Genomic DNA, 27,906 nt, shown 5'->3' on the forward strand with positions numbered 1-27,906 from the left:
AATTCGGTACAGGGACGATTCCAGCCATGATAAGCTAAATGTGCCAGCTGACAGACTTTTGTGTTGTTTTGCAGGACAGTCACAGAGCAGAGATGCAAAAAGACCTGGAAGACGTCACGATGGCTGTGTATGTCATCCGGTCCGAGGGAGATGAACTTCAAGGGCCTCCTGAGGACATTGGGATTGTAATCGAAGGAGTAGAGGTTCTTGATAGACTGTCCTCAGTTGGAACAGCATGTGCACTCCTGTTAGGTTTGATCTACATTCTTAATCTGGCTTATCCAAAGGTCCTTCGCTTTACATTTGAGGTGTTGCAGAAAATTATAATGGAGCTGGAACCTCAAAAGATGTCTCCAAAGGTGCAGAACCTGTATGTGAAACTGCTAAATATGAATTAATATTGGTGGTTTGCAACCACAAGATCAGTTTTTGCCATTTCCTTTTCCAAAATGTACCTGTAGCACAGGTATGTTGTTTGTAGCTGTCTTTTTTCCCAGCATGGTGCAGAAACTATAATCTAAGCCTTGATTGTTCACTGACGGTGAAGTAATTTGAAAATAGAATTTCTAGGATTTTCCAATTCTAAGTAATACTTAGATAAGTGAGGGGAAAAAACATTCTGTAACCAGTCCAGTCATTCTCCTGATCTGGCAACAGACAGTTTACTTTAGTTGAGCATAAAACAATAAAGGTAAAGGGGAATGAAATGCTTTTGTTAAAATTAATTTATATTGTTTTTGGGCTAAAACGAAGCAAATAGACTGCTGCTAAAACAGGAGAAAAACTGGGCTGTTACAGAATGTTTTTTTTTCTCATTTACCAAAGTTTTACTTAGGATTGGAAAATCCCTTTAAAGCCAAGTGTCATCTACTCTGTTTTTTATATGCACTTCAGTTTAGATTTGTTCTTTTGCTGCATCTTGGTTTTGATTCTGGTTCAGCCATGGATTTTGGATTGCATGTAGGTTTCAGTGAAATGAGTTTTGCCTATGGTTCAAATTAAAAGGGCACCATTGATGGTACATCAGCTGACTTTTTAAACCCGTGTTTAGCAATTCTAGTTTTCGAGTGCCAGTATACGGCAACGTTTAATTGTGTCTCTGCTTCAACACACCTGAATCAAATAATCTGGTCATTAACAGGGCTATGGATTCCTGAACTGCATACTGAGGTTTTTCAGCCATTTTATTCAGGTGTATTGAAGCAAAGACAGAACTGAGAGTTGCAGTACACCCTCAGGCACTGGAATTTCCTTGTGATATAGGTATTGTTCAGTCATTTTTGTACTGTGTTAGATTTGTTCAGAGCCAGCTGAAAATAACGAGCTATTACATTTATCTTCCTTCAATGGTATTCCCCAAAATGTTTACAATTCAGTTTTAATGTCTGGCTTTTTGATGTTATATGCAATTCACTATGTGAAGTCATTGTGTTGTTAAACTGTGAGAGCATTTGTATTAAATTTTGTTACATTTTGCGTATTGTATTTTCTATAACATTTCATGTATTTTGTACTTATTTTTACAAAGTTAGAAGGCAAAATTTTATGTAGGAACAAGCGCACATTGTTTAATTTGTAGTTTTACACTGTAAAGTAAAAACAATGTAGTAGAAAATAGAGTTGATTTAGTCAAGTTAGACCAAGTAGTTAAAATGAGCTTCAAATTTCAATGTAATCAGAATGAAATTCTAACTTTAGTCACACCTTGTATTTCATTTTGAACAAACTTAATTAGATTGTGTGTTACCAGTTGACATGGTTTCTTCAAGTTCTTTCAAAGAGTTTTTTTAATATATATAGAGTTGATTTTTTGTGAATTTTTAAGTTGGACCGAAGTAGTTGGGTAATTTCAATTAACTTGAAATTTATAAATTGGACCAAAGGAGTTAAGATAATTTCAATAAACTTAAAATTTTTAAGTTGGACAAAGGAGTTAGGATAATTTCAATGAACTTGAAATTTTTAAGTTACACCAAGGTAGTTTGGTAATTTCAATTAACTTGTCATTTTTAAGTTGGACCAAAGGAGTTGGGATAATTTTAATGAGCTTAAAATTTTAAAGAAATCTAAATGAAAATCTTACTTTAATCAAACTTTATAGTTCACTTTGAACAAACTTGATTCAACTGTGTGTTACCAGTTGACATGGTTTTTTCAAGTTTTTTCAAAGAAACACTTTTTTCAGTGAAGATGGTTGCAAGAGAACGCACTTGGTGAGTCCTGGTTGGATATAGAACACACTTTGCAATACGATAGAGCTTTCAGACTTACCATTTATTAGCTCAAGCATAAGAAAACATGAAAGCTTCAAAAGTATTAGTATCAGCACCTCTCTGACAGCATGGTGGGAGTATCTAAAAATGACAGAGTCTTCACTAGTACCATGCAGACGCACACCTATCTGGAATAATCCTGACATTTTGCAAAATAACCAAATGATGAACCTTCCGGACTGGAAGGATCCTATACCTGGAACACATATATGAACAGGGTTCCCACTCTATTCTTGAAATTATTTTCCAGGACTTTTCCAGGACATTTTCAAGACTTTTTCAGTGTACAAGTCAAGTTATCATAACTACGGTTTGCCGATATCCCGATATATTTAGAAACATATATGATATTGTACCTACCTACACCGTTATTTTGACAATATAGTTGTGGAAAGATTTTTGTCTTTCACAAGCCCACCTGCTTTCCTCTACTTACAATGCAACACAACTAAAACAGAAGTTATTCTCTACTTTAGTTCATACCAGAGGTGTGACATTGTGGGATCATCAAGTCATCTCTATGTCCTGTTTTTGTTCTGCTCAGCAACTGAACCAGGTTAATCCACTGTGATGAATGAAATCGTCGTCGTCTTCCTCCGCTTATCCGGGTCTGGGTCGCGGGGGCAGCATCCCAACTAGGGAGCTCCAGACCGTCCTCTCCCCGGCCACCTCCACCAGCTCCTCTGGCAGGACCCCAAGGCGTTCCCGGAGCAGATTGGAGATGTAACCTCTCTAACGTGTCCTGGGTCGACGCGGGGGCTCCTGCCGGCAGGACATGCCCGAAACACCTCCCCAGGGAGGCGTCCAGGAGGCATCCTGACCAGATGCCCAAACGGCCTCAACTGACTCCTTTTGATCCGGAGGAGCAGCGGTTCTACTCAGAGTCCCTCCCGAATGTCCGAGCTCCTCACCCTATCTCTAAGGCTGAGCCCGGCCACCCTACGGAGGAAACTCATTTCGGCCGCTTGTATCCGCGATCTCGTTCTTTCGGTCATTACCCAAAGCTCATGACCATAGGTGAGGATTGGGACGTAGATTGACCGGTAAATCGAGAGCCTGGCTTTCTGGCTCAGCTCCCTCTTCACCACGACAGATCGGCTCAACGTCCGCAGCACTGCAGACGCCGAACCAATCCGCCTGTCGATTTCCCGATCCCTCCTACCCTCACTCGTGAACAAGACCCTGAAATACTTAAACTCTTCCACTTGAGGTAGGACCTCTCTCCCGACCCGGAGTTGGCAAGCCACCCTTTTCCGGTCGAGAACCATGGTCTCAGATTTGGAGGTGCTGATCCTCATCCCAGCCGCTTCACACTCGGCCGCGAACCTACCCAGCAAGAGCTGAAGGTCAGAGCTGGATGAAGCTAGGAGGACCACATCATCCGCAAAAAGCAAAGACAAGATTCTCCTGCCATCAAACTCGACACACTCCACACCACGGCTGCGCCTAGAAATTCTGTCCATAAAGGTAATGAACAGAACCGGTGACAAAGGGCAGCCCTGGTGGAGTCCAACCCTCACCGGGAAAAGGTCCGACTTACTCCCGGCTATGCGGACCAAACTCACGCTCCTTTGGTAAAGGGACTGAATGGTCCTTAACAGAAAGCCACCCACCCCATACTCCTGGAGCGTCCCCCACAGAGTGCGCCTGGGGACACAGTCATAAGCCTTCTCCAAATCCACAAAACACATGTGGATTCGTTGGGCAAACTCCCATGCCCCCTCCATCACCCTTGCAAGGGTATAGAGCTGGTCCACAGTTCCACGGCCAGGACGAAAACCACATTGCTCCTCCTCAATCTGAGATTCGACTATCGATCGGACCCTCCTCTCCAGTACTTTTCCAGGGAGGCTGAGGAGTGTGATCCCCCTATAGTTGGAGCACACCCTCTGGTCACCCTTCTAAAAGATGGGGGCCACCACCCCAGTCTGCCACTCCACAGGAACTGCCCCCGATGACCACGCAATGTTGCAGAGACGTGTCAACCACGACAGCCCTACAACATCCATAGCCTTGAGATACCCAGGATGAATCTCATCAGCCCCTGGGGCTCTGCCGCTGTGTAGTTGTTTGACTACCTCAGCAACTTCTGCCCCCGAGATTGGGCAGTCCATCCCCATGTCTCCTGGCTCTGGTTCCTCCTCGGAATGCGCGTAGGTGGGATTGAGGAGCTCCTCAAAGTATTCCTTTCACCGTCCGACTATAGCCCCAGTTGACGTCAGCAGCTCCCCATCCCCACTGTAAACAGTGTGAGCGAGTTGCTGCCTTCCTCTCCTGAGGCGCCGGATAGTTTGCCAGAACCTCTTTGGAGCCGATCGATAGTCTTTCTCCATGGCCTCACCAAACTCCTCCCACGCCCGAGATTTTGCCTTGGCTAATGCCACTGCTGCACCCCGCTTGGATATCCGGTACCTGCCTGCTGCCTCCGGAGACCCACACACCAGCCACGCCTTGTAGGCCTCCTTCTTCAGCCTGACAGCTCCCCGAACCTCTGGTGTCCACCATCGGGTACGGGGGTTAACACCACGACTGCCTTCGGCCACCTTGCGACCACAGCTAGCAACAGCCGCCTCAACAATCGCAGAGTGGAACAAGGCCCGCTCGGAGTCAACGTCCCCCACTGCTCTCGGGACACGGTCAAAGCTCTGCCGGAGGTGGGAGTTGAAGACCGTCTTGACAGGTTCTTCTGCCAGGCATTCCCAGCAGACCCTCACTATGCGTTTGGGTCTGCCAGGTCTACGCAGCATCTTCCCCTGCCATCTGATCCAACTCACCACCAGGTGGTAATCAGTTGACAGCTCCCCTCCTCTCTTCACTGGGGTGTCCAAAACATATGGCCGTAGGTCAGATGATAAGACTACAAATTCTATCATCGACCTGTGACCTAGGCTACCCTGGTACCAAGTGTACCGATGGGCATCCTTATGTTCAAACATGGTGTTCGTTATGGCCAAACTGCGGCTTGCAAAGAAGTCCAATAATGAAACACCACTCGAGTTCAGATCAGGCGGGCCGTTCCTCCCAATCACACCCCTCCAGGTCATGCTGTCATTGCCCAGGTGAGCACTGAAGTCCCCCAGCAGGACAATGGAGTTCCCTGATGGAGCACTATCTAGCACTCTTCCCAGGGATTCCAAAAAGGGTGGGTACTCTGAACTGATATTTAGCCCATAAGTGCAAACTACAGTCAGGGCCCGTTCCCCGACCTGAAGGCACAGGGAAGCTACCCTCTCGTCCACCGGGGTAAACCCCAACACATAGGCAGAGAGTCTTGGGGCTAGCAAAAAGCCAGTTTTGAAAAGTTTTGAATTTGCACCGTCTTCCTGACATCACTCACTCCTGCCTATAAAGGACACAAAGACATATTTTGAAACATTGTTACTGTTTATATTGACTGTTTATTCAATAAATTTGGCCTGCTTTTCAAACCTTAGCTCTTTCATATCTTTCATATTCTATGTATTATACTTACTGTACACACCACATTACACTTTACTGCATATTCCACATAGTTGGATGTTAAACTGCATTTTGTTGTTCCAGTATTGGTCATTTTAGGTTAGTCCAGTCATCCAGAAACAAGATTCAGGGTAGATGACTAGGGTAATATCTCCCGCTAACACCAAAGACATATTGGACCTGAAAAATATTTTTTTTCTACCTCAGAGATAAGTACTTGTAGTTGTTCGCTACCATTTTAGTCTGGACTGTACGTAGCATTACCATGATAAATATATAGTTAACACTTAAAATCATTCTAGTTATTAATTTAGCCGTGTTGAATTCAATTTAATTACGTTAACTTTGTTCAATGACCATGCCAGTCTTCAGTTCTCACTGCCTCCTGGCTGCGGTCTGTGTAGCTAGCTAAAAACAGTATGAACAGCTGAGGCTCTGTCCTCTGAGCACATACTTAGTATTTTGATAGAATCGAATTCATGACATTTTTATCATTCACATATTTTTGTTTCTGCTGTCAGACGATAGAACAAATAAGAATTACTGAGTGGAGTGCGGGTCCGGTAGACTACCTGCTATCCCTTGCTATCCCGAAGCTCTCCTCATGTTCGCTCGTCTCATCGCATGAGTGAAAAAAACAAAAGCTCTCCGCTGCTCCTTTGTCACTCAACAGAGAGAAGGAGAAAAACCTCTCGCTCTATAAACTGCGATAAAGCAATACTCGTGAACCGAGTCGCTACTTTTGGCCCTTCTTTAGAGAAATAAATCTAGGGGTGAAAAATCTGTAAATCTAGCCAAAAAGACAGTTGGAAAAACAGAAGTGGAACTGGAACTGAAGGGGAATATGCAATCTGATTGGTTGGAAGCGTCATGTGGGGCGCTGTGCCAGCTAGATGCAGAAATTAAAGGAGAAGCGTTACAGCCCAATATTGCCCAAAATGTTTAATCTGTTTGTTTATTCACATGGAGGGAAAATTATTTTCCAGGACAACTCAAAAATTTCCAGGACATTTTGCAATTCCCCCCATTTTCCATGTGTTTTCCATGACTGGAAAATTGGACTATCATTTTCCAGGTTTTCCAGGTTTTCCAGGACGCGTGGGAACCCTGATGAAGGACTGGACTTCATCCCATTTAATAGTCTCCCAATTTGGAATGGATAAGAATAGCTTTTTAGAATATCACCAAATTAAATCTGTAGTCAAACAAAAATTTAAGCTCAATAAAATAGAATTACAAACACCACCAAGGGTATTTGACTTGTATAATCTCAAACCCCCCAAACTACTGTCTAAAGTATATAAGACACTGTCCAAAATAGATGATAAAATTTGCAATCCCTATTGAAAAATGGGAGGTGGATCTATCAGTTAGCTTTGACCAGAACTTCTGGTCCCAAACGTGTTTAAAAACTTTTAAAATGATCAGACACCCCAATTTACAATTAATTCAGTACAAAATTCTACACAGAGTACACTATACAGGTCATCGGATGTTCAAGATGGGGTTTGTGTCTTCTGACACCTGTACACACTGCACAAACAACATTCCTGACAATTACATTCACGCGCTGTGGTCCTGTCCACCTGTCCAAGAATTTTGGGGTAGAGTATGTGAGGATCTGTCAAAACGTCTGAAATGTCATATCCCAACTTCCCCCTGCCTTTGTTTACTGGGAAACCTGGACAATGGCCCGATTGAAACATCTTTGGTTCATGTGGTTCTGACTGCCATATGCATCGCTAAGAAAACTATCCTCTTAAATTGGAAAAATAGAGAAACTCTCTGCATTAACCAGTATAGAAATATTTTGTTAGATCATATTAAACTTGATTTAGCCTCTGCTTCCACCTCAAATCAATCTCTCTGGGCTCCTTTGATCGGTTCCATCACATAGCGATGATGGGGGACCATTGATATTGTCCTGCGGGATGATGTGGGTGGGGGGGTGGAGGGTCTGAGTTTGGAGTATCCGGATGCTCCCTGGAGGTGGGTTCACTGGGGGTGTCTGGGACTGGGGGGCCGTTGCCCCCCTCTGGAGGTGCTTGGGTTGCCTCGTGGGGTGGACTACTGGTGGGTGTGAGTGGGGCCCCTTGGGGGTCTTGGCGGTGGCCATGGGTCACTGCCTGGTGGCTGCCTTGCCCTTGGGTGGGTGCCTGGGGGCTCAGGGTGTGGGGGTGGAAGGCCCCGTGTGGGGATCTGGGCGGGGTCTTGGGGGTCGGGTCCTGGCATGTATGCTGCCGGGAAGGAGGCGGGCACATGCAGCAGTGCCTGGCCCGGGTTCGGCGGCCTCGGGTAGACCTTGGCTCCTCTGCTGTCTCATCACAGGGGAGGGGGAGGCCCAGGAGGAGGAGGACCCAACCTTACCTGGATGTCCTATGTCTTATATATTCTGGAAGTTGTGCAAATGCAGGGATAGGCATAGATATTCTGCTGGGGTGGGGCTGGGTTGGTGCCCTCGGGCTCCGTGAGGCTCGGCAATGCTGCTGCTTTGGGCCCTGGCAGGATGGGCTGGGGTCTCCATGCCCTGGGTGGCAATTTGACAACGGTAGTGCCTATTGGAGCCAGTTAGCCCAACCAGCCATTCCTCCCCATCCTTGCATATTTTTCTCCTCCTGCTCCCTCACATCATCACACAAACATGCACATAGGACCTTGGGAGGTGGACAAGTCAGGGAGTGCGGGTATAGACTCCATTTCCGCATTCCTGTGGCAACCTGTCCCCCAATTTTATTTTCATCTTATACACGTCCACCGAAGACATTCCACACAAACACACACTTAGGACCTTGGGAGTGAGCACATTCAACGGCACTTGGCAGGGGGATTTCTCAGCCTCCTCCAGAGTGCCTGTGCCCACTTCCAATTTTAAATTGCACTTAAGACACCGAGGGCTGTGGGTGCAAGTGGGGTGGTGTGGTGGCATCAGCTGGCATAGGCCAGACAATGCCCCCACTGCCCGCTCACCACAGCCATGGAATACACCTCATCAACACACAACACTATATTGGAGCAGGCGGAGGGAGACTAGGGGTCTCAGCACACCTCTGTTGTCGCTTGGTTTCCTGGGGCTGGAGGCTAGGAGGGAGATCTGGCCGTCCGGTTGGGGTCTGGGGTTGTGGGTTGCTGTGCTCAGCATTGGGCGGGGGAGCCTGCTCATCAGCACCCCAGCAGAAAGGGTCAAATTCTGGTAACCGGTGATGGTTGTACCCAATGTGCAGCAGTACCGGGACCAGAGTGAATAGAGTGTGTATGGGGAGCATGAGTGGGAGTCCGGCATGCATTTTTGTAAGTCTTTGGTTGTATGTGCATGTGTGAACATGAGGGAGGGAGTGTGTGACTGTGTTTGTGTATGACTGTATATGTCAGGTGGGGCCTTTGACTCCTCCCTTCTCCTGGGACTTCTTTTTATGATATAGATCTTCGTCTCCCCTCCCCCTGCCACACCTGGTGTGGGGTGTGGTGCCTTGGTCTGCCTGAGTGTTCGTGGCTCCCGGGTCAGGGGGTTTAAGATCTTTGGCGCCTGCCTGGTCAATCCCGGTGGCTGCCTGGTGGGGTCTGGGTCCCTGGGCTCTGCTGGGTCCCCGGCGGGGGTGGTCGCCCCTGGGTACCGGGTCGCTGGGTCCCGGGCTCGGCCGGCTAGGGGGTAGGAGGCTGCGGGCGGGCCTGTGGGCTTGCCGCTGAGATCTCCAGGGGCTCTGCCAGCTGCTGGTTGTGCCCCCCCCCCCCCCCCCCCCCATGGGTACGTTCAACAAATGTCTTAAGGCTGTCGTTGCCACTACATGCACTATGATTTATTATCGTGTGATTGTTCAGTTAAGCAATGTTGATTTTATATTTCACCATCAGGTTGACGCGGTGATTGCTTGCTCCTGATGTATTGTTGTGTGTTCCATTTTTTTCTTCTATTCTTTCTCTTTCTGCAGGTCTAGAAGCAGACTCTTGTTAATTATTGTTTAATTTTGTGGACCCCCACCCCCCCACCCCCTTCCCCCCTTCTCCCCATTTTGTCTTTTCCTTTCTCTTCCACCTCTGACTCCGTGTCTGGTCGGAATTACAAAGCATTCAAAAACAACAACAATAAAGTTTTAAGTATCAGGCGTGACATTAAAAGCAGATGCTCCACCTGAGAGTAAATCTGTAAGGCTTGTTACCAGCTTTCAGACATCAATTCTTTTTGCTTCACAGCCAGACAGGACACGGTAAAAAATAAATAAAAATAAAAAAGGACCATATCATAGAAAATTCACTTTTGGGAGCTTTTTACCATGTGATATTGTCATTTCCTCATAAAAATTTAAAATAAAAAATAACCCAAACCAAATTTTGGCTGCATTCCTGCATTTTCCTGTTTCAGATGCAAATTTTGAGTTTTACTTTGAAAATCCTGTAAATCCTTAATGGAAATTAATCTCGTCATCAGGCCCTGCTCCTTGCCCTGAAGCTAGTCTCTGGTCTGAAACCCGTCTCCTCTGACCAGCACAGGATTTGTGGCTATAATTCATGCTTCTCCGTCAGCTCCGCAAGGGACAGACATGCACAGATTGACGGAAGCTTTTTGCTCTCATACTTCTCCGTCTCCTGGGGAGTGTTGCAAAGCAATTCCCTGGCAGGACAACATAAGGCGTAGCGCTGTTCTGTGGTATCCTGCCATGTATCCGGTCCAAGATAGTGTGCTTATATTGTGTTTTTTGTATATAAGAGACTTTTTAACACAGACAAATTTGTCTCTCATTCTCCTCCACCATTTCATGCAGTCGCCACCTTTAAACCGATGTTTCCTGTCATTTCTGTCCACAAATAAAACGCTTGCTACGTATTTTTTCACTCCTCCAGTCACGGGGGGAATTAAACGTTCATATTGTTAATTTTTTTGCGAGGTATTCTTCAAGCTTCTCCGTGTTTGCTGCTAGATATCCTCGGCTCTCTTTATGTTTTTGAGGGCGCAAAATGGCGGCGGTGTAGACGACAGCGGTGCCCTAACTAATCACAAGCTTGCGTTCTCCGTCTCGAAGGACAGATGTTTAGAAAAGAGAGCTTGACTCAGTCCGTCCTTGCGTGGCTCTCCAGCAGGCCCTCAAGGACGGATGATGGCGTTGCGTGTCTCTGCACTGACGCAGAAGCATGAACCAGGCTTTAGGCAACTGCTATCATGTAACAGACTTGGTAGTCCAGTGGTTAGGGTGCTCAGACAGATGCCTTAACCACAGGACTACCATAGCTAATACAGCAAATGACTTGCCTAAGATGCAATTTTATTTCTGGGTACAAATTAAAGTTGACAAAAAAAATAAATAAACCTTGTGTTTAGGGAAAATGACATCTCAATAGTGCCAACGGTAATATTCTATCATATACTGCGCCTACGCATGATATGGAACCTTTCTAATTAAATAACTTATATTTGAGCTATGCATGGCCTGAATTACGACAAAGAGTACTGATCAAAAATATGTTGTCAATGTTTGCAATATAATTGCAGCAGGCTGCTTGGATGAATTATAATAAATACAATAGATACAATTAATCATACACGTTAATCAAACATGTTAACATTCTAACTGCCATGTATTTATACTCATGTCATGTCTTATTTGTGTCATTTTTTTTCATCTGTCTCAGGTCCACAGTTTACTCTACTTTTGCAAACCAGATTTTCATTAGTCATGACCCCAGCTGCTCTCTCAGCCCTCAAACTGTTGAATAATCCTGCACATTTTTAAAAGTGGAGTAACAGGCAGAGCTTGAGAGGCTTGTTGCTTCACCTGAGGAACACAAGCTCCACCTTTGAGGTTAGGCTTCAAATTTCTGGCAAATCTTGGAGAGTGTTTATAGCTGACTGTGGTTTATCCCTTTAGTGTTCTAGAAAGTGCTAAGGCAAGTGCAACAACAACCATTCTGAATTTGAATGTGTGTTTACCTTCATGTATATTGTTGTTATTGCAGCATGTGTCGCCCTTTTAAATTGTTCTTCCTATTCTAGGTCTCTGGCCTGGTGCCGTTTGATTTATTTTTCTTTTTTGTTCTCTCACCGTCCTGTCCAATCTAAATCCAGGGTGAACTGAAGGTACATGAGTTTCTTAATCAACCTTTGAGCAAATTTACATTTCGTAACTAATTAATAAATTATAGACAGCATGCAACTTCGTTTAAATCTAATCCGTTCACTTTATCTGTGGAGCACCAGGAGTAAACTTTTGCGCCTTAAGCACCTCGTGATTTTTATCTTGAGAGGCGCTATAGAAATTATACTTTCTTCTTTTTCTTCTGCATGATGAACAGAACTAAAGTGATGAGGTAAACTCTAGAGGGTTTGGATCAGACCTAGCAGGCTCTGACATGCATCAGTCTCCATCTTTGGCACATTATGGGTTTCTGTGAGGTTTTATATAACCAAACATACTTTCAAATTCTTAACCTTAGGGCCTTTATATCTGAAGTAAATAAACATCATCCTTAGCAACAGCTATGACACACCAAGGTAAAAATCACTGAAATAAAGCTGTCAAAAAGTGAAGCTGACTTTCACTTTGTTTTTCTGCTGAAGGCATCAAGCAAAAATGGGATTTTGGACATGGGTTTGATTTTCCCATAGTTACGAGGGTTTTGGGTGGGTGGGAAGTAGTTATATTCCTTCGTTTTTGAATACAGATCATTAAATCACTAAATTACTGATAAAAACTGAAGATTGGAGGGTAGTTACCCATCACAAACATATGCATGTTAGCAGAAGTAGGCCCGCGCACATCTCTATGGTATGGTATGGTATTGTTTAATGGCAGTTATTCTCGAAGGAAGAATCTTTTATGTGGGGTTCCGCAGGGAAGATGTCTTGGACCATTGTTAGTCAATTTTTACTAATGACCTTCCATTTATGTAAGAATGTGCCACAATTGTATTATATGCAGATGATTTGACTTTATATGTAGCGGAAAGGAATCTGGAGGAATTAAATTCTATTTTGGAAAAGGAACTGAGGTTAGTAGAAGGGTGGATTAATGAAAATAAGTTAGCCATTAATGTGGAGAAGACTAAATGTATGGTGATGGGATCACCTCATTTGTTGAGAGAACCTGTATTGAATTTATGTAAAAGGGAAATGCCAGTTGAACAGGTTAGAGAAGTTAGGTTACTGGGTTTAACAATTGATGAAACGCTAAGTTGGAAATGTCAAGTGAAACAGATTTTAATTAAAATGGGAAAGAACATGGCAATGGTGAGGAATGGTAGACAATGCATTCCATATTTAAGTAGAAAAAGTATTAGTTGAAGCTATTGTTTTGTGTCACTTGGACTATTGTGCAGTAATTTGGGCTGCTACTACGGGAGTGAATTTAAATAAGTTACAGGTCGCACAAAATAAGGCTGCTTGATTAGTCTTAAATTGTTCTTTTAGAAGGAGTTGTGAGGACATGCATACTGCTCTAGCATGGATGGGTGTAAGGAGTAGAATAAAGTACTTACTTATAAAATGTATTTGGGATGTTATAAATACAGACACCAGACATTTTTTTTAATTCAGTTGACATTTTTTAGAGAGGTTCACCAACATGCTACACGTCAAGCTGATGGCTGCTTTTTGTTGCCAGTTAGTCGAACTAATTTTCTTCATAGGTCAGTATTGTATAGATAGAGCTATGGTGGAATGGAATAGCTTACCAAAATTTTTGAGGAGTCAACTACAAAGGAGTGATTTTTGTAGGAGGTTGCGGATATTTATTTATACCCTTTTTAGACGAGTTTGAGGAAGATGAGTTTTATGTTTTATTAATTTTATGTTTTTTTGTCCAGTATGTGTGGAGTAATTTGCATTTTATGTTACAGGAAATGTATGTTATTTTGGTGCTGTATTGGGTGGAATGTGGTGTGCTCTTATAGTGGAGATTTATATTGTATAGTGAAATGGATTGTTTGTGAGCCCAGTGTTGATGCATGAATAATGTATTTTTTTTGGGATGATGCTATGACCCCAGGAAGAATAGCAACTGTTTTAACAGTGGCTAATGGGGATCTTAATAAACAAACAAAGTATTCTATTAACTAAATCTAAGCTCCATAAGGATCGTCATTAGGACAAAACGCATCCTGATAAAGATCCAGAGTTTTCTTAATACATGCAATACATTTCAGTTCTTCTGTTGTTTTCATCTATTTCCATAAAAATCACAAATATTTTGGTCAATGTTCAATATTAATTACTGGATTGGCAGACTGGGGTGGTGGTTCCACTATTTAAAAAGGAGAACCGCAGTGTGTGTTCCAACTACAGGGAGATCACATTCTTGAGCCTCCGTGGTAACGTCTATTCAGGTGATCAGGAGAGGAAGGCCCATCGGATTGTCGAACCTCGGATTCAGGAGGAGCAATGTGGAACACTGGACCAGCTCTATTCCTTTAGGGGGGTCCTGGAGGGTTCGTGGGGGTTCACCCAACTGTTTAGTGGATTTGGAGAAGATGTTCGACATCATCCCTAGGGGGGCCCTGAGGGGGGTACTCTGGGCGTATGGAGTACCAGGCCCTTTGATATGGGCAATTAGGTCTCTGTATGACTGGTGTCAGAGCTTGGTCCACGTTGCCGGCATAAGTCGGGCTCACTTCTGGTAACAGTTGGACTTTGCCAAGGCTGCCCTTTGTCACCGATTATGTTCATAACTTTTAAGGACAGGATTTCTAGGCAAAGCCAAGGTGTTGAGGGGATCCGTTTTCATGGCCTGAGGATCGGGTCTCCGCTTTTTGCAGATTATTTCGTCCTGTTGGCTTCATCAGACTGTGATCTACAGCTTTCGCTGGAGCAGTTTGCTGGAAGACCAGATGAACAGTTCTCTACAAGGACTTGACTCTCATCATTCACTTTGAAAACCCATAAAAAAAGATTTAATTCATTCGTAAACATCAGCTCACTGCAGGAGACACGCTGGAGGGACTAGGTTTCTCGGCTGGCCAGGGAAAGCCTTGGGATTCCCCTGGAAGAGCTGGCCCAAGTGGCTCGGGAGAGGGAAGACTGGGCTTCCCTGCTAGGCTGCTGCCCCGTGACCCGACCCCGGATAAGCGGATGGAAACGGATGGATGGAATAATAATTATTTATAATTATAATCTCTTTAAACTTTGAAACACACTATCCATAGATGACCATTGAAGAAGACTAGACAGTTTTGCTGCTGTAGCTCATTATCTGTACAGCAATGTAATGTCCAGAAATGGTCAATTTCCCCCTACATATTGACCTATATGCCACTAGTCATCTGCAGACATACGTCCCATCCTCTAAGGTGGATTTTACACGCCATCTTCCTAAAAGCCCAGAAGGATACTGCAACCTTGTTGACATTTCAGGAGGAACACGTTGTCATCCTGTGTTCCCAAATTCGCAACCCAAATTCTTCCCTTTTACACCCAGAACTCAGTTCTCCTAGATACGAAAGTTCTGATAACATCACATTCACACATAGGCACCATACATCCTATTCCATCTACCTAGATCCATCCATCACAGTAAATATTAGTTAACTTGTCATGTTTTAATTGTTTGGAAAATAAATTCTTACTTTTTATAAACCTGACTCTTTCCTTGAATCAAGACGAAGTGTTCCACAATCCCTGAATAAACAAAGAATCCTAGAATTTTATGATTAAACATCCAAAGACCAAGCAGGTTGATATGCTATATTTTTATAGAGTATCACAGCTTATTGGTCATAAGTAGAGGTAACATATTAAGCTCTTAAATGACTACATTTACCAACTCTACAGCAACCATAAACATCCAGGTGCAAAGGTCTGCCCAGCTCTGTTTAAGGTGTGTATTCAGGACTCTAGTAAACAAAATGCTTGGCTTTCCAGTATCTGGAAAATTTGAGTTATTAACACAAAGCATTATAAAAATGTCCTGTTATAAAAGAGAAACTAATGGTTGAACAGTTTCATCTTTCGACACATACAAACTGACAACTGTTTCTGTAAACACTACAGACACATGATCCTCCCAAATATAGTCACAGTGGATAAAGAAGTAGCGGAAACAAAGATGCAAGCAAACAGTGTGATGCAGAGGTATTGACATCATGACGTGCTGCTTCCAGGAACCCAGATGGTAAAAAAATAATCCTTTAATCCTAAAATAAATCATTCTTCAGGTTATTTAAGAGTTTTTCTTTGGGCTTTGGCTGCTTTTAAGTTCATCACCTTCTATTTCAGTATATTTTACGAGAATAGTTTAATTTATTTGTTATGTCACTTAACTTTGACCTATAATCATTCATGCAACGTGACTGCTCCAGAACTCAAATGATGAATCAGAATTATGTTAACAAGTAATAGTAGACTCTTTCCTAACAACATTTCTTATCTATCTCTTTTGATGAATTGATGAAAAATGCCTCAATCATCTTACACATTGATATGAAAGTCAGTGAGGCTGCCAAAATTTAAAAAAAAGGAAAAACATTTATCTGAATATTCAAAAAGGAAAGTCTGACTTGCTATAATCTAAATGTTTGAAACGTTAGTGCAGCAGGCAGTCATTTTTAACCTCTGCACACAAGATAAGGAATGTTTGAAATGTTGCACCATTTGGTTCAAGGTCACAGTAGGACAGATGTTTAAATAACCATTTCCTGTAAACCAAAGTGTGGAAAACATGTTGAATCTCGATGAACAGCAGATAGAAACAAGGAAATGAGAATGAAATGTACACATGCTCACTAAAACTGAACAATAAGACACAAAAACATATGTATCTTGCTCTTTTGCAATGCTAAGATTGGTCAGAGTTTGGTGTCTGCAACATGAAGCATGGATCCATTCAGAACGTTGTTTAAAATAAAACCTTCAGCACTACATGGGCCCATCTGTCAGCAGACAATCCATCATGTCACAAAACTCATGTCATCTCAAACTGGTTTCTTAAACATGAAAAATAGCTCACTGGATCACAATAGCCTCCAAAGTCACCAGTTTTCAGTTTGAAATGGGAGGGATTCAGACAGAATGTTCAGTCTGCTGCAGCTGAGTGATGGCATCATGACCTGATAGACCAGAACTTTATCGCCTTGTTGAATCTAAGATCTGAGGGAGTCCTGACAGCCAACCTGGCACTAGCAAGGTGCAACATGAATAAAGTACAGCTTTTATGACGTTTGAGTACAATTTAAATGCTACATCCAACATAGGCTACTTATTTCATTCGGTCTAGTTTAAAAACCACAAAAGGAAAAGTCAGCTTTGTCAAACACATTTAGATGCTAGACCACAAAAGTTAAAATGGAGATTTTTTTTTTAAATGTGTCTGTACTCTTTTTAAGGTTAATAATTGGATTAATTTATTTTTTTTAAATGAGCTAACTTCCACTTTATTCTGCCACATTATTTGATTAAATGCTTTAACCATTGGCTCGGATAATGAATCAAATATCTCCACCCAATAACGTTGTAAATAAAAACGTATTTGTCTTACTGTGACGGCTCCTGTTAAAGATGTTCTGGTGGTGCAAATCCGTCACCTGAGGTCCGATAAGACGACTTGTGGGCGAGGTCCTCGTGTCTTTGTCAGGAAGTCTACTAAAGTCAGGCGCTGTCGGGCCACTCCTTTTGTACACTATGCAAACAGCGTGTCGTGTCTGCAGCCATGGACTCAGGCGCATCTGTCATCTAATTTAGGCTTTCTCTTGACGGAACAAGAGTCAGATGATGGGCGTGGTGCTGGAGAAGAAAGCTCATTACATGCCAAAAGTGTTTTCATTCTGAGACACGCAACACGCGCAAAGCTCTTTTTTTAAAATGTATTTATTTATAGAAAATCATCCTAAAATGTTTATAAAATCGTGAAAAAATGACGATGTTGGTTCCCATTTCTGCATGGTTCCCGTTTATAAAAAAGACAATTTCAACCTAAATCTTCAGTTTGCTCCTATTATGAAGCTACAACTCATATACCCCTGAACTAGATCATTAGAGTTCGTAAAACATTAAAAACGCACAGTTTCAGTTTTTCTTTCAACCCAACATTTTTATTGTCCTGTCCCCACCTCCAGATTTGCACATCTCTCAATTTCTTCTTTTAGCTGCATTTTCTCACTGCAAAACTAACAACAACAACAACAACAACAACAACAACAACAACAACAATAATAATAATAATAATAATAATAATAATAATAATAATAATAATAATTAAACATTAAATTCTGAATTGACAGTACATTCTTCTTTCTATAACTTGCAGGAATATTTTTCCTCCAGTTTTGCTCAGGGAGTGAACATTTTGGTTGGAATTGACAGGTATGGGAACCAACTTCAACTTTGTGCATGTCGCAAATGATCTGTTAATTTTGTGTTTATTCCCTTCAACAATGTTTACTGTTAGAACCGTTGCATCTCACTTTCTTGCATTTCCTTGACTAAACTTCTACATTGTTTTAAAATAATAAGTAGTAGTTTAAAAAATAAAGTCAAATATCTTCTGCTTTGTACTTTGTGGTCTACATCTCACATGGACACAGTCATTTCAGTTAGCTTTATTATTAATCTTTTCCAGATTGACAGGCTTATTTTGTTTATTTTAACACGAGTAAATGCATCGTGTGATGTTTGTAAAATCTGTGGTCTAACTCACCCTCACATATATTTATTTTGCCACCAATAAAGAAGCCTTTGATATTTATTTCAGAAATGTTTGGGTGACCTCTAGCGGTAAATAATGATAAATCAGGAGCTTCACCCTTTTTTCCACCTTTCTATATTGCATTTCTAAATCCAAGCCTATTTCAGTAAATATTACATATATTTAATATTACAAATTAAAAGTGTTGCGTTTTAACAGCTTTAAGTCTTTATATGCTTCTTCCTTATACGTCACTGTCCACCAACCAATGAGCGCTGGCCTATCTAGAGCTCGTGATGCTGAGATGTAAAGCTGCTGGCGCTGGTATGGCTTTGCTCTTTGTCTCATGGATGACGGACGTCAGTCAGTAATGGATGACGCGTGTATTATTTTGCATGACCCACAGGTGTAGCAGCCTCGTTCCGACATCAGGAAATCCTCAGAGTTAAGCATACCGACCTCCTCAATGACTGAGGCCACGCACCGCTAGGAAGGAGGTAAGAAACACACGATGGAGTTTACTATTCAGATTAGAGACGTAACCTTATGTTGAGATAATTGTTGCCCCTGTAGCTTCCAATAATCACTAGTTAATATTTTGGTTTGCAAATCCTCGCCTAAGAATCGATTCATCTAAAAGATGAGTGGGGAAGGCAGGTGCAGCAGGAATTAGGATTATTGTTTTACCAAGTGCATTTATAGACTCCTACTTTTTCTAGAAATTGGATTTTGAAAACAGTGACCCATTGAAAAGTAACTTGTGACAGGAAGTCTGATTTAGTCAGTGTTTTTTGTTTGCTTTTATTTCAAACTTCATTTAAAAAAATCTTGATTAAATGCGTTATTTTAAAAACCGGGTTAATTTTCAGCAGCCACACCCTTGATTAATTACTGCCAGACTTTTAGAATTAAGAAATCACCTCACAACAACCTGAGTGACAATATGAAGATGGCAAAACTATCTTCAAAAGCAACATCAAAAGTCTAAGATGGTGGAGGGAGTATGATGGCCTGGAGCTGCTTTAAATGAGTAGCAAATACAATCTCAGTTCTCTGTTTTTACGTTTTCTTTTTCCATATTCAATTCCGTTTTATTTAAATAGCACCAATTCACAACAAGAGTCATCCCAAGGCAATTAACAATGTAAACATTCCAGTACTGTTCAGTTCATTATGCCAGTCAGTAAAAAGATTCCCAGCAGATTGCATCGAGTCACTGACTAGTGTCACTGACTTTACAGCAATCTTCAGACTAAGCAGGCATCTAGCAACAGTGGAGAGAAAAACTCCCTTTTAACAGGAAGAAACCTCCAGAGCACCAACTCCGGTCCTTGAGGGCTACCATCCTGCACATGTTAGCTCTATCTTTGCCCCTACACACCTGATTGAAATGAGTGAGTAATTAAAAGGCCTGTGCAGAGGTTAACGTAGTAAGGAGAAAATTAAATTATGCAATTCAGGTGTGGTAGAGCAGGAAACACAGAAAACTAGCATGATGGTATTCCTCGAGGACAAGAGTTGGTGACACCTGCTCCAGAGGATCCTGGCTCAGTATAAGCAGCCATCTGCCATGACTCACTGGGGATTGAGAAGAGACACACACACACACACACACACACACACACACACACACACACACACACACACACACACACACACACACACACACACACACACACACACACACACACACACACACACACCAATTTTTAAGTCCAAACCATGTCCATGGCTCAACAGGAGACAAAACATTTAGATAAAGTAACGTTAGGAGCTGAATTAACAGGAAATAATTCTACTGGAGTAGAAGAAACTAGCAGTGTGGAAAGTGGCCAGTGTGTCCTCCAGCAGTCTAAGCCTATAGCAGCATAACTACAGAGATAATTCTGGATAACCTAGCCTTTTAGATGGATGCATGTTGGAAACAGGGCAAGGGAGAGCCGCCTTTACCTACTGTACACTCCACCTCCCTCTACTCCCCCTCGTCTAATTCTAGTGAATAAACCAACTTGATTCAAAACTAAACATAGTGAGTATTCATGACCTTTAGCAAATTTAGTCTCAGCAACAAGGTAAACGATTTCTGGTGAACATTTAAAAGTAATGTTTTACTACAAAAGGTACATTTCAATTGATTTTCTGATGGCATGTTTTTGTTGGAAGCTGCAACAGTATTACATTTTCTGCAGTTTTCAGAATAATCTAAAAGCTTTTAGTTTGACTCTGTCAGATTAATTGAATTGTTTTATGACTCCTGCAAGTGGGACTTTGCAGCCGTTAAGAGACTGTCACCATGAAGGGCCCCAGTTCCAGATGGACCTTTTTTCTGGGATTCGTAGTGGGAGTCTGCAGCATGTACGTCTTCCTGCACCAGGTTTGGTTTGAGCAGAGCTACCCCATTCTGTCGGAGGCGCAGGAGCGAGCCAAAGGAGGCGAAGAGAGGCCAACCAGCTGGAGGAGGGAGGGAGCTGCACTCATTAACCTGATTCACCCTCACCATGAAGGTGCTGTACACTCCCAACTAAAACAAAAATACACCCTCTAACTTTTGATTGCATGCTATTCGGTCAAAGAGCAATTGGGAAGCTCACAATGAGCAAAAAAATAGCAGTTATAGTGAGTTATCAATGTTATCTATGGGTGGTTTTAGGATTTGGAAGAAAAAATGAAATATACCGTATTTTCTGGACTATAAGCCGTTACATTTTTCCCACGCTTTGAACCATGCAGCTTATAATGAGGTGCGGCTTTACTGAAGATTTTCCTTCACCTGCCAGGGGCGCTTTAGCAGAAAGTGGAACAGGTGGAAGTCAAAAGTGGAAATCGAAGAAAGTGCTCATTTTAATTTAGCACATGCAAGCAGCCGGCACGACGAATACTTTTTTCAAATCCATACCCCCTCATCATGGTAACTACACATATGAGTTCATATGGTGCCGCATTTAAGTTGAAGGCCATCGATCTGGCAGTAAAGGAGGGAAACAGTGCTGCCGCACGTAAGCTTGGCATGAATGAATCCATGGTTCTGTGCTGGAGACGGCAGCGGGAAGAACTCATTCAAGCCAGCTTCACCCGGGGATGATGACAGCAACACGGACAGCGACACTGACATCGCCACAGAAAAGGTATGTGACGAAGCTCTTCTGAGGCTGTTCAGCTCCGACACTGAAGAAGAGGACTTCAATGGCTTTAGTGCGCAAGAGGAAGATGAGAGCGAATGACTTTTTCTGGTAGGCAAGTGTGTTTTATTTACTAACCAGGCATGTTTTGTGTGCAGTTTTTATTTTCTAATCATCCAGGACTTATTAATGCTGTGTCAGCGCTGTTCTTCTAAACATGCATGCAAATTACCGGTAATAACGTGTCAGTTCTGTTTTTATTTTATAACCATCCAGAAATATGAAGGCTATCAGTGCTGTTTTCTTTTCTAAACTTGCAGGCACGTTCACCCGTGTTTAAAATTTGTTTTGTTGAATTAAAACAACAACGAAAAACCTCCGTGTAGCGTCTTTCTGTCTAATTATCTTACGTTATGGCCGTACATGCGCTGTGCGCCGGAGACCCGCATGTGGCTGCTGCGCCGCGGCTTGTATTCGAGTGTGGCGTGTGTGTGTGTAGAAAACTTTTTTTTTTTGTTGGTGCAGCTTTTATTGAGGTGCGCTCTATAGTCTGGAAATTACGGTAATACTGAATTTAATTTTTATTTTTAGAAGTATGAAACTGAAGGAAAATCATGAAAGCAAATAAACATCAAAACGAAGCAGAATTTTGGTGTTGAAGGAAGCACACTTCATGTGAAAAGTAACTTTATTTTTCTGTATCTCTGCAGATGAAGACAGCCGGGTTGCGGACACGCTCTACCAGAAGGTGCGTGTTTTCTGTTGGGTGATGACAGGTCTGTATAACCTGCAGAGCCGGGCCCACCATGTCCGAGCCACCTGGAGTCGCCACTGTAACGCTGTGGTGTTCATGAGCTCTGTGGAGGACCCTGACTTTCCCACTGTGGGTCTGGGCACTAAAGAGGGCCGCGACCAGCTCTACTGGAAAACCATCCGAGCCTTCCACTATGTCTACGAGCACCATGTGACGGAGGCAGACTGGTTTCTGAAGGCTGATGATGACACATATGTGTTGTTGGACAACCTGCGCTGGGTTCTGTCCAACCACACCCCTGAAGAACCCATCTATTTTGGTAAACGCTTTAAGCCGTACACCAAGCAGGGCTACATGAGTGGAGGCGCAGGATACGTGCTCAGCAGGGAGGCTCTCAGGAGATTTGTTGAAGGTTTTCGGACCAAGGCCTGCACACACACTACCCCTGTTGAAGACCTAGCATTGGGTCAGTGTTTAGAGAAAATGGGCGTTCTGGCCGGGGACTCAAGAGATACATTACATAGAGAAACTTTTCACCCCTTTGTGCCAGAGCACCATCTAACCACCAAGTTCTCCAAAAGCTTCTGGTACTGGAGCTACTGCTTCTACCCAATTGTTGAGGCAAGTTTCATGTCAAGTTTGTTCCAGTTACTGATTCAGTGTGGGGAAGTGGAGCAACCACAGAGCTAGTCTGTGCAGCCAGTTAGGATAAAAGCCAGTTACAGATAGCTGCTAGGAGTGGATTAGCCTTATTAGCAAGGGGCAGCTCAGGTTAGGAGACGTGGATGAAAGTCAAGTTAGAAATCCCTTCATCACTAGAGTACATCGACTTTTAATGTATTCTTTATTTAACCAGTAAGGTCCCATTGAGATTTAAAACCTCATTTTCAAGGGAGTCCTGGCCAAGAGGAAGCAGAAGTTACAGTTACAAAATGTTCTGCTCCACAGACGTGTTATGTACAAAATTACAGAAGGCAGTTACAACACAGGGAATCCGTCTCAAGTTTTCTTAGTCAGGATTTAAATGTATTCAAGGAGATAAACTCGGTTACACCAAGTATGTGTAATTGAAGTGTTCTTTTATTTCGAAATTCCTTACGTTCTAACTACACCTAGACACGACAACAACAACAATAATAATAATAATGATAATAATAATAATAACAATAACAATAACAAATAACTCTAAAGGAGACTTCTGAGTGTATTTTAATGTCTGGGTCAATATACCTCTTTCTAAATGATTTATTTAATGATCCTATTTGTTGCTTTTGAAATGTGAATTATCCTTTATTTTTTCAGAGTCATTGTGTAATATTTCTATTCACATAACTGATAACTTAAAGGTTAAAATGAATGATGCAAGTTGTCTAGTGATCAGTGTCTAATCATATAATTGGTGTAATTGGTGATCGGCCAGCCTGAAACACAAGAATTAAAAATTAATTTTATTTTATTTTTATTGTATTTTATTTTATTTTATTTAGACCCAATAATTTACCATTGCCATGCAAACAAACAAAAAGTAATCTGACTTTTTCCTAGTTTATGAAGTAGAGGTCGACCATTATAGGTTTTTCTATTGTTGAAACCGATGCCGATGTGTAGGAGCCAATATGTAATGCCGATGCCACTAATAACATCAGATAGTGCACAAAATTCTGAAACAGCACCAGGCTGCCTGGGGATGTGCCTGACTTAAAATAAGCTTTACTAAGGAGGTATAATGGCTGATGCCGATATATTAAAAAAAGATAAATATCTGCCTGATATATCAACCCCTATTATGAGATCTCCGTCTCTTCTAATTCATTCTAGTAATCCTGAATCATGATTTTCATGATTATGAATAATAAATATTGTATTTAATTAATTTTAGTTATTTTTTAAACTAATAAGAATTCAGCAGGTCATAGCAAGTCAGAATCGAAAAGCTCATATCGCCCCACACAACCAGAATCATTGATTATCTAATTTAAGTATTTCATCTTTCCCCCTGGACGTGTTTTCACACTACAAAATGATTAAAACAGCGCCATTGTCTGTACAGGATCTGCTCGGGGTCCTTCGACTGCAGATGACGTCAAAGTAGTTGATTGGCTGAACATGAAGCTTACGGAAGTTACGTTATCACGTTATGATTTTGATTGGTCAGAACAAATTTGCAGTCGTAGTCTTAGCGATTGTAGTCCTGTAGTCCAAAAATCTACACTTTTTGGAGAAAATATGTTTGAATTTCTAAAGGAAATGTAAAATATAAGCAAATGATAAACGGTGACCCTCAAAAGCTCTTGATGTTGATGAAATGTGAAAAAATAAAATATAAGAACTTTATTGAAAGACACCAAGCAATATTTTGAATCAAAGAATGTATTTAGATAACAACTAAGGAAATATACAGACAAACTCCACATTAATACAAACAGATATGGCTTCACATATAAGAACTGTTCTATTTTTTGTCAGTCCGATGTTGGTTTTATGCAGTTTCACATTCTTTACAAAACAAAGATAATATGGTGTTTTATTAACAAATGACAATTATAAAGAAAACATTTAGGTGTTAACAAACAATAATTTATTAACAAAACTGCTGACGTCTTTCAAAAACGTATGTGTGAAAGCCGAGTAGATTTGCAGTAATGTGACGTCATCGGCAGTCGAAGGACCCCGAGCCGATCCTGTACCGACACAGGCATGTGATAATAATGGATATGTCATGCTGTCCCACTCCTACTGTCACATTGAAGAGACCACCAGACGGAGCTGGCTTCTGTTTATAAGAATAACTAAAGTATAATTAGGCGGTCAGATGAGGCTGCTGTCTTTAGTCAGGTCTATTAAAAGGGTTGCCTGTCACCCTTCAGCATTCCGCCATTAAAATCAGAGTTTTTCTTTTTTACAAATATCAATAAAGTTTAAAGAGACAGTGTGTAGTTTTTTAAAAATTAATCTTGTTCAAATTTGTTCTGATTTTCTTGTTATTGGTCAGAACATCGCTGTCGTCAGCAGCACCACCATTGCGCCCCCCAAAACAGAGGGAACTGAAAATATCCAGCGACAGACAAATTTGTCAAAAAAAATAAAATTGTTAAAAAAGTTTCTGAAATACAAAAACACAATAAGAACACATTGTTAAATGCACTATCTTGGACAAAATACATGTCAGGATACCCCAGAACAGCGCTCTGTTGTCCTGGTGGGGAATTTCTTTGCAACACTCCCCAGGAGACGGAGAAGTCCGAGAGGAAAACCACTAACAATGTGTGTGTGTGTGTGTCTCCCTGGAGCCGACGCAGAAGCATAAACTTACTCAAACACAAAAATGCCACTCACTTGTAATGATTTTGTTATAGGGAGCCTAAATCACGCCCATCTACTTCCGGACCATGGGTCCCCTGAAGAATGAAAAAATGAATGCACGTCAATGGGGCCAAAAATGCTATTTTATAATTCCATTTATGTTCCATGGATTTCACATATGATGTCCGTTAATTTTAAATATGCATTTTGATACCAAGAACGTGCTTATTTTCAAATGGGGGGGACTTTATTTTAGGGTTTGTGTAAAGATAAGTCCAGGACTACAAATGCGCTTCACAAAAGTGACGTTATCGAACCAGACACGGAGAAAACTGAGGGAAAATGGCTGTAAGTTCAGCAGACTTCAAATCCTTCCCACGGGAGGAAAGAACCACCATAAAGCTGGCCATGTGGTAGGTAGCAGCTACGCTAGGGGAGAGGGGATTATGTGGTTAGGGTTAGGCCCATTTCTAGTTTGTAGTCATGCTAATTACAAACTTTTAGTACATGACAGGCGTGGTTGAAACACCCATCCTTAGTTTTCATTTAAGTTGCAGTACAGCATATGTGCGATCCAGGGCGTAAGGCTAAGCAGATTAGTAAAAAGCGTTTTTAGCCCCGTTGACTTGCATTAATTTTTTCGTTCTTCCGGGGACTCATGAGCCGACCGGAAAGGTAGGAGACTTAGGCTCCCTATACGTCCTAACCTCCATTGCTAGGGAAAATACACCATCACTTTAAGGTTTTATAGTTTGCTCATGGAGAGAAAAGATTTCTTCTTTTAACTTTAATCACTTGAAAATAAAAATAAAAATAAATCACTTTTAAATGAAAAGACCAAGGGGGAATGCAGAACAGTTCACACTAAAGCAGATGACTGCAGCACAGACCGTCTCCTGTCAACAAAAGAAAATTGGTCAATTAGCTGCTAATGATGCAACCAGCGTGTACTACTTTGATATAAAAATCAAAAAAGGCTCACTGATCATTTTGAACACTGCATGAATCGGCTTTAGTTTGGGTCTTTTTGAACATTAAAAATAAGACGTTCTTTGGCACAGTTTAAGACCTTTCACTAGTCGTTTCACCTGTGCTAAGGGGATGTAATGGCAGTAAAAGAACTTTTCTCTTTTCCAGTGGTGGCTAAATTTAGCAGGTCAAATTTTAACTAATCTAAACGTGAAAGCATGGATTTTCCAGTTTTTAATGAAAGTATGTTTTGTAAGCTAATAATGATGCACAGTAGGTGGAGCCTTTGAGCCACAAGACTGAGTTTATGACACTATTCTGTTAGAAGTTCCCTAGCATAAAGAGCAAAACAATCATTGTCACATACTCGTCCCTCGTGAGAAATCTACTTTCTAGATGGCAACTTCTTGCAAAAATTCTTACAGTGCTTTTAAGTTTATTGTTATGAAAAAGCACTGCAGGTTCAGGTTTATGTGTCAAACAGAAGAAAAAACTTTTCACTTTGGTCCTTTTATGACATTTATATTCTACCTTTTATATACCAGATTATCAATTTTAAATATGAGCCAACAGTTTACATAAATGTTTTCAGTTCAAGGTTCCTCCTTGTATCAAATGTTAAAAGTTGTGTAGAAATGAAGGTTATAGAGTTTTCTGTGTATTTTGTGTGATTTGGTGTTTTTCCCACCCTGCCAGGGTCCACAGTGCTGCTCTGACCTGGCCGTGTCGTTCCATTATGTGGAAGCAAGGCTGATGTACACGTTGGAGTATTACAGCTACCACCTGAGAGCATACGGCTACGTGCCACGCTATCGGCCCTCCGTACATCAGAGTCTGAATCTCACCTCAGTGACAGGGACAGTTACTGTGAGGGGAAACCAAAGCAACGAAGCGGCAGACTCTGAGAAGGGCACGCACGGACAGGTGAAGTTAAATTCCACTGAAAACAGGACTGTAAGCGCACAGGATCATCGCTGATCACTCTGGACTGTTCATCAGCTGCTGGTTTCACTGCAAAATGTCTGATCCGTATTATATCAGCATGTGAAACACTTTGTGGCAGGTTGGGAGTTACTGATGATGGACCTGTTTCCATCTGAAAGCCTCCTGCAGTGATCTGAGAACATGTTACAGTATTCTTTTAGATGATGCTCCCAGTGGGAGCAGACGTAATCTGAATATGGCTCAGCAGCAGCTGCATATTATTAGGATGTTTTGAAATAACTAATATAAATGCTTATTGTGTTATTTTCTATGAATGATTTCAGATTTTCATGCTTGTAGTCACAAGTGAAGCCCTTTGTTTTCATTTAATGTTGGCAAGTGGAATATTCATTTTTTAATGACTACTATTTTTTCGTTTTTTTCATATCCACCTTTGAGCCTTGAATAAATGATTTTTTAACATTATTTTTCTCTGTGACCATGTA

The 27,906-nt window shown here is 41.8% G+C and overlaps 2 protein-coding genes across 5 annotated transcripts in view; one reads left to right on the top strand and one right to left on the bottom strand.

Moving 5' to 3' along the window:
* Positions 1-17,372, bottom strand: part of b4galnt1a (beta-1,4-N-acetyl-galactosaminyl transferase 1a) — a 66,714-nt gene extending 49,342 nt beyond the window's left edge. Inside the window, exon 1 of the mRNA XM_054745908.2 lies at positions 17,186-17,372. The gene's annotated coding sequence lies outside the window, so the exon portion shown is untranslated. The remainder of the gene's footprint in view (positions 1-17,185) is intronic.
* Positions 17,373-18,511: 1,139 nt separating this feature from the next.
* Positions 18,512-27,886, top strand: c1galt1la (core 1 synthase, glycoprotein-N-acetylgalactosamine 3-beta-galactosyltransferase 1, like a). Of its 4 annotated transcripts, none has more exons than XM_054745907.2 (5): positions 18,512-18,655; positions 18,738-18,828; positions 20,606-20,835; positions 22,161-22,825; positions 27,173-27,886. In XM_054745907.2, the coding sequence occupies exons 3-5, from the start codon at positions 20,625-20,627 to the stop codon at positions 27,452-27,454; spliced, it is 1,158 nt and encodes a 385-aa protein (XP_054601882.2). In that variant the 5' UTR covers positions 18,512-18,655; positions 18,738-18,828; positions 20,606-20,624; the 3' UTR covers positions 27,455-27,886. The 4 variants fall into 4 exon arrangements, with proteins under 4 accessions (XP_054601882.2, XP_015823350.3, XP_070400723.1 ...); XM_015967864.3 differs by having other exon boundaries at positions 18,513-18,655; positions 20,593-20,835; XM_070544622.1 differs by lacking the exon at positions 18,512-18,655 and having other exon boundaries at positions 18,663-18,828; positions 20,593-20,835.
* Positions 27,887-27,906: the final 20 nt, after the last annotated feature.

The sequence above is a fragment of the Nothobranchius furzeri genome, chromosome 15 (genome assembly GCF_043380555.1).
Source record: "Nothobranchius furzeri strain GRZ-AD chromosome 15, NfurGRZ-RIMD1, whole genome shotgun sequence".
Taxonomy (NCBI): Eukaryota; Metazoa; Chordata; class Actinopteri; order Cyprinodontiformes; family Nothobranchiidae; genus Nothobranchius; species Nothobranchius furzeri.

Coding starts and splice junctions, on each gene's coding strand:
- c1galt1la (XM_054745907.2), top strand. CDS start 20,625: ATGAAGGGCCCCAGTTCCAGATGGACCTTTTTTCTGGGATTCGTAGTG. Junction 20,836..22,160: donor GATTCACCCTCACCATGAAG/GTGCTGTACACT, acceptor GTATCTCTGCAG/ATGAAGACAGCCGGGTTGCG. Junction 22,826..27,172: donor GCTTCTACCCAATTGTTGAG/GCAAGTTTCATG, acceptor CCACCCTGCCAG/GGTCCACAGTGCTGCTCTGA.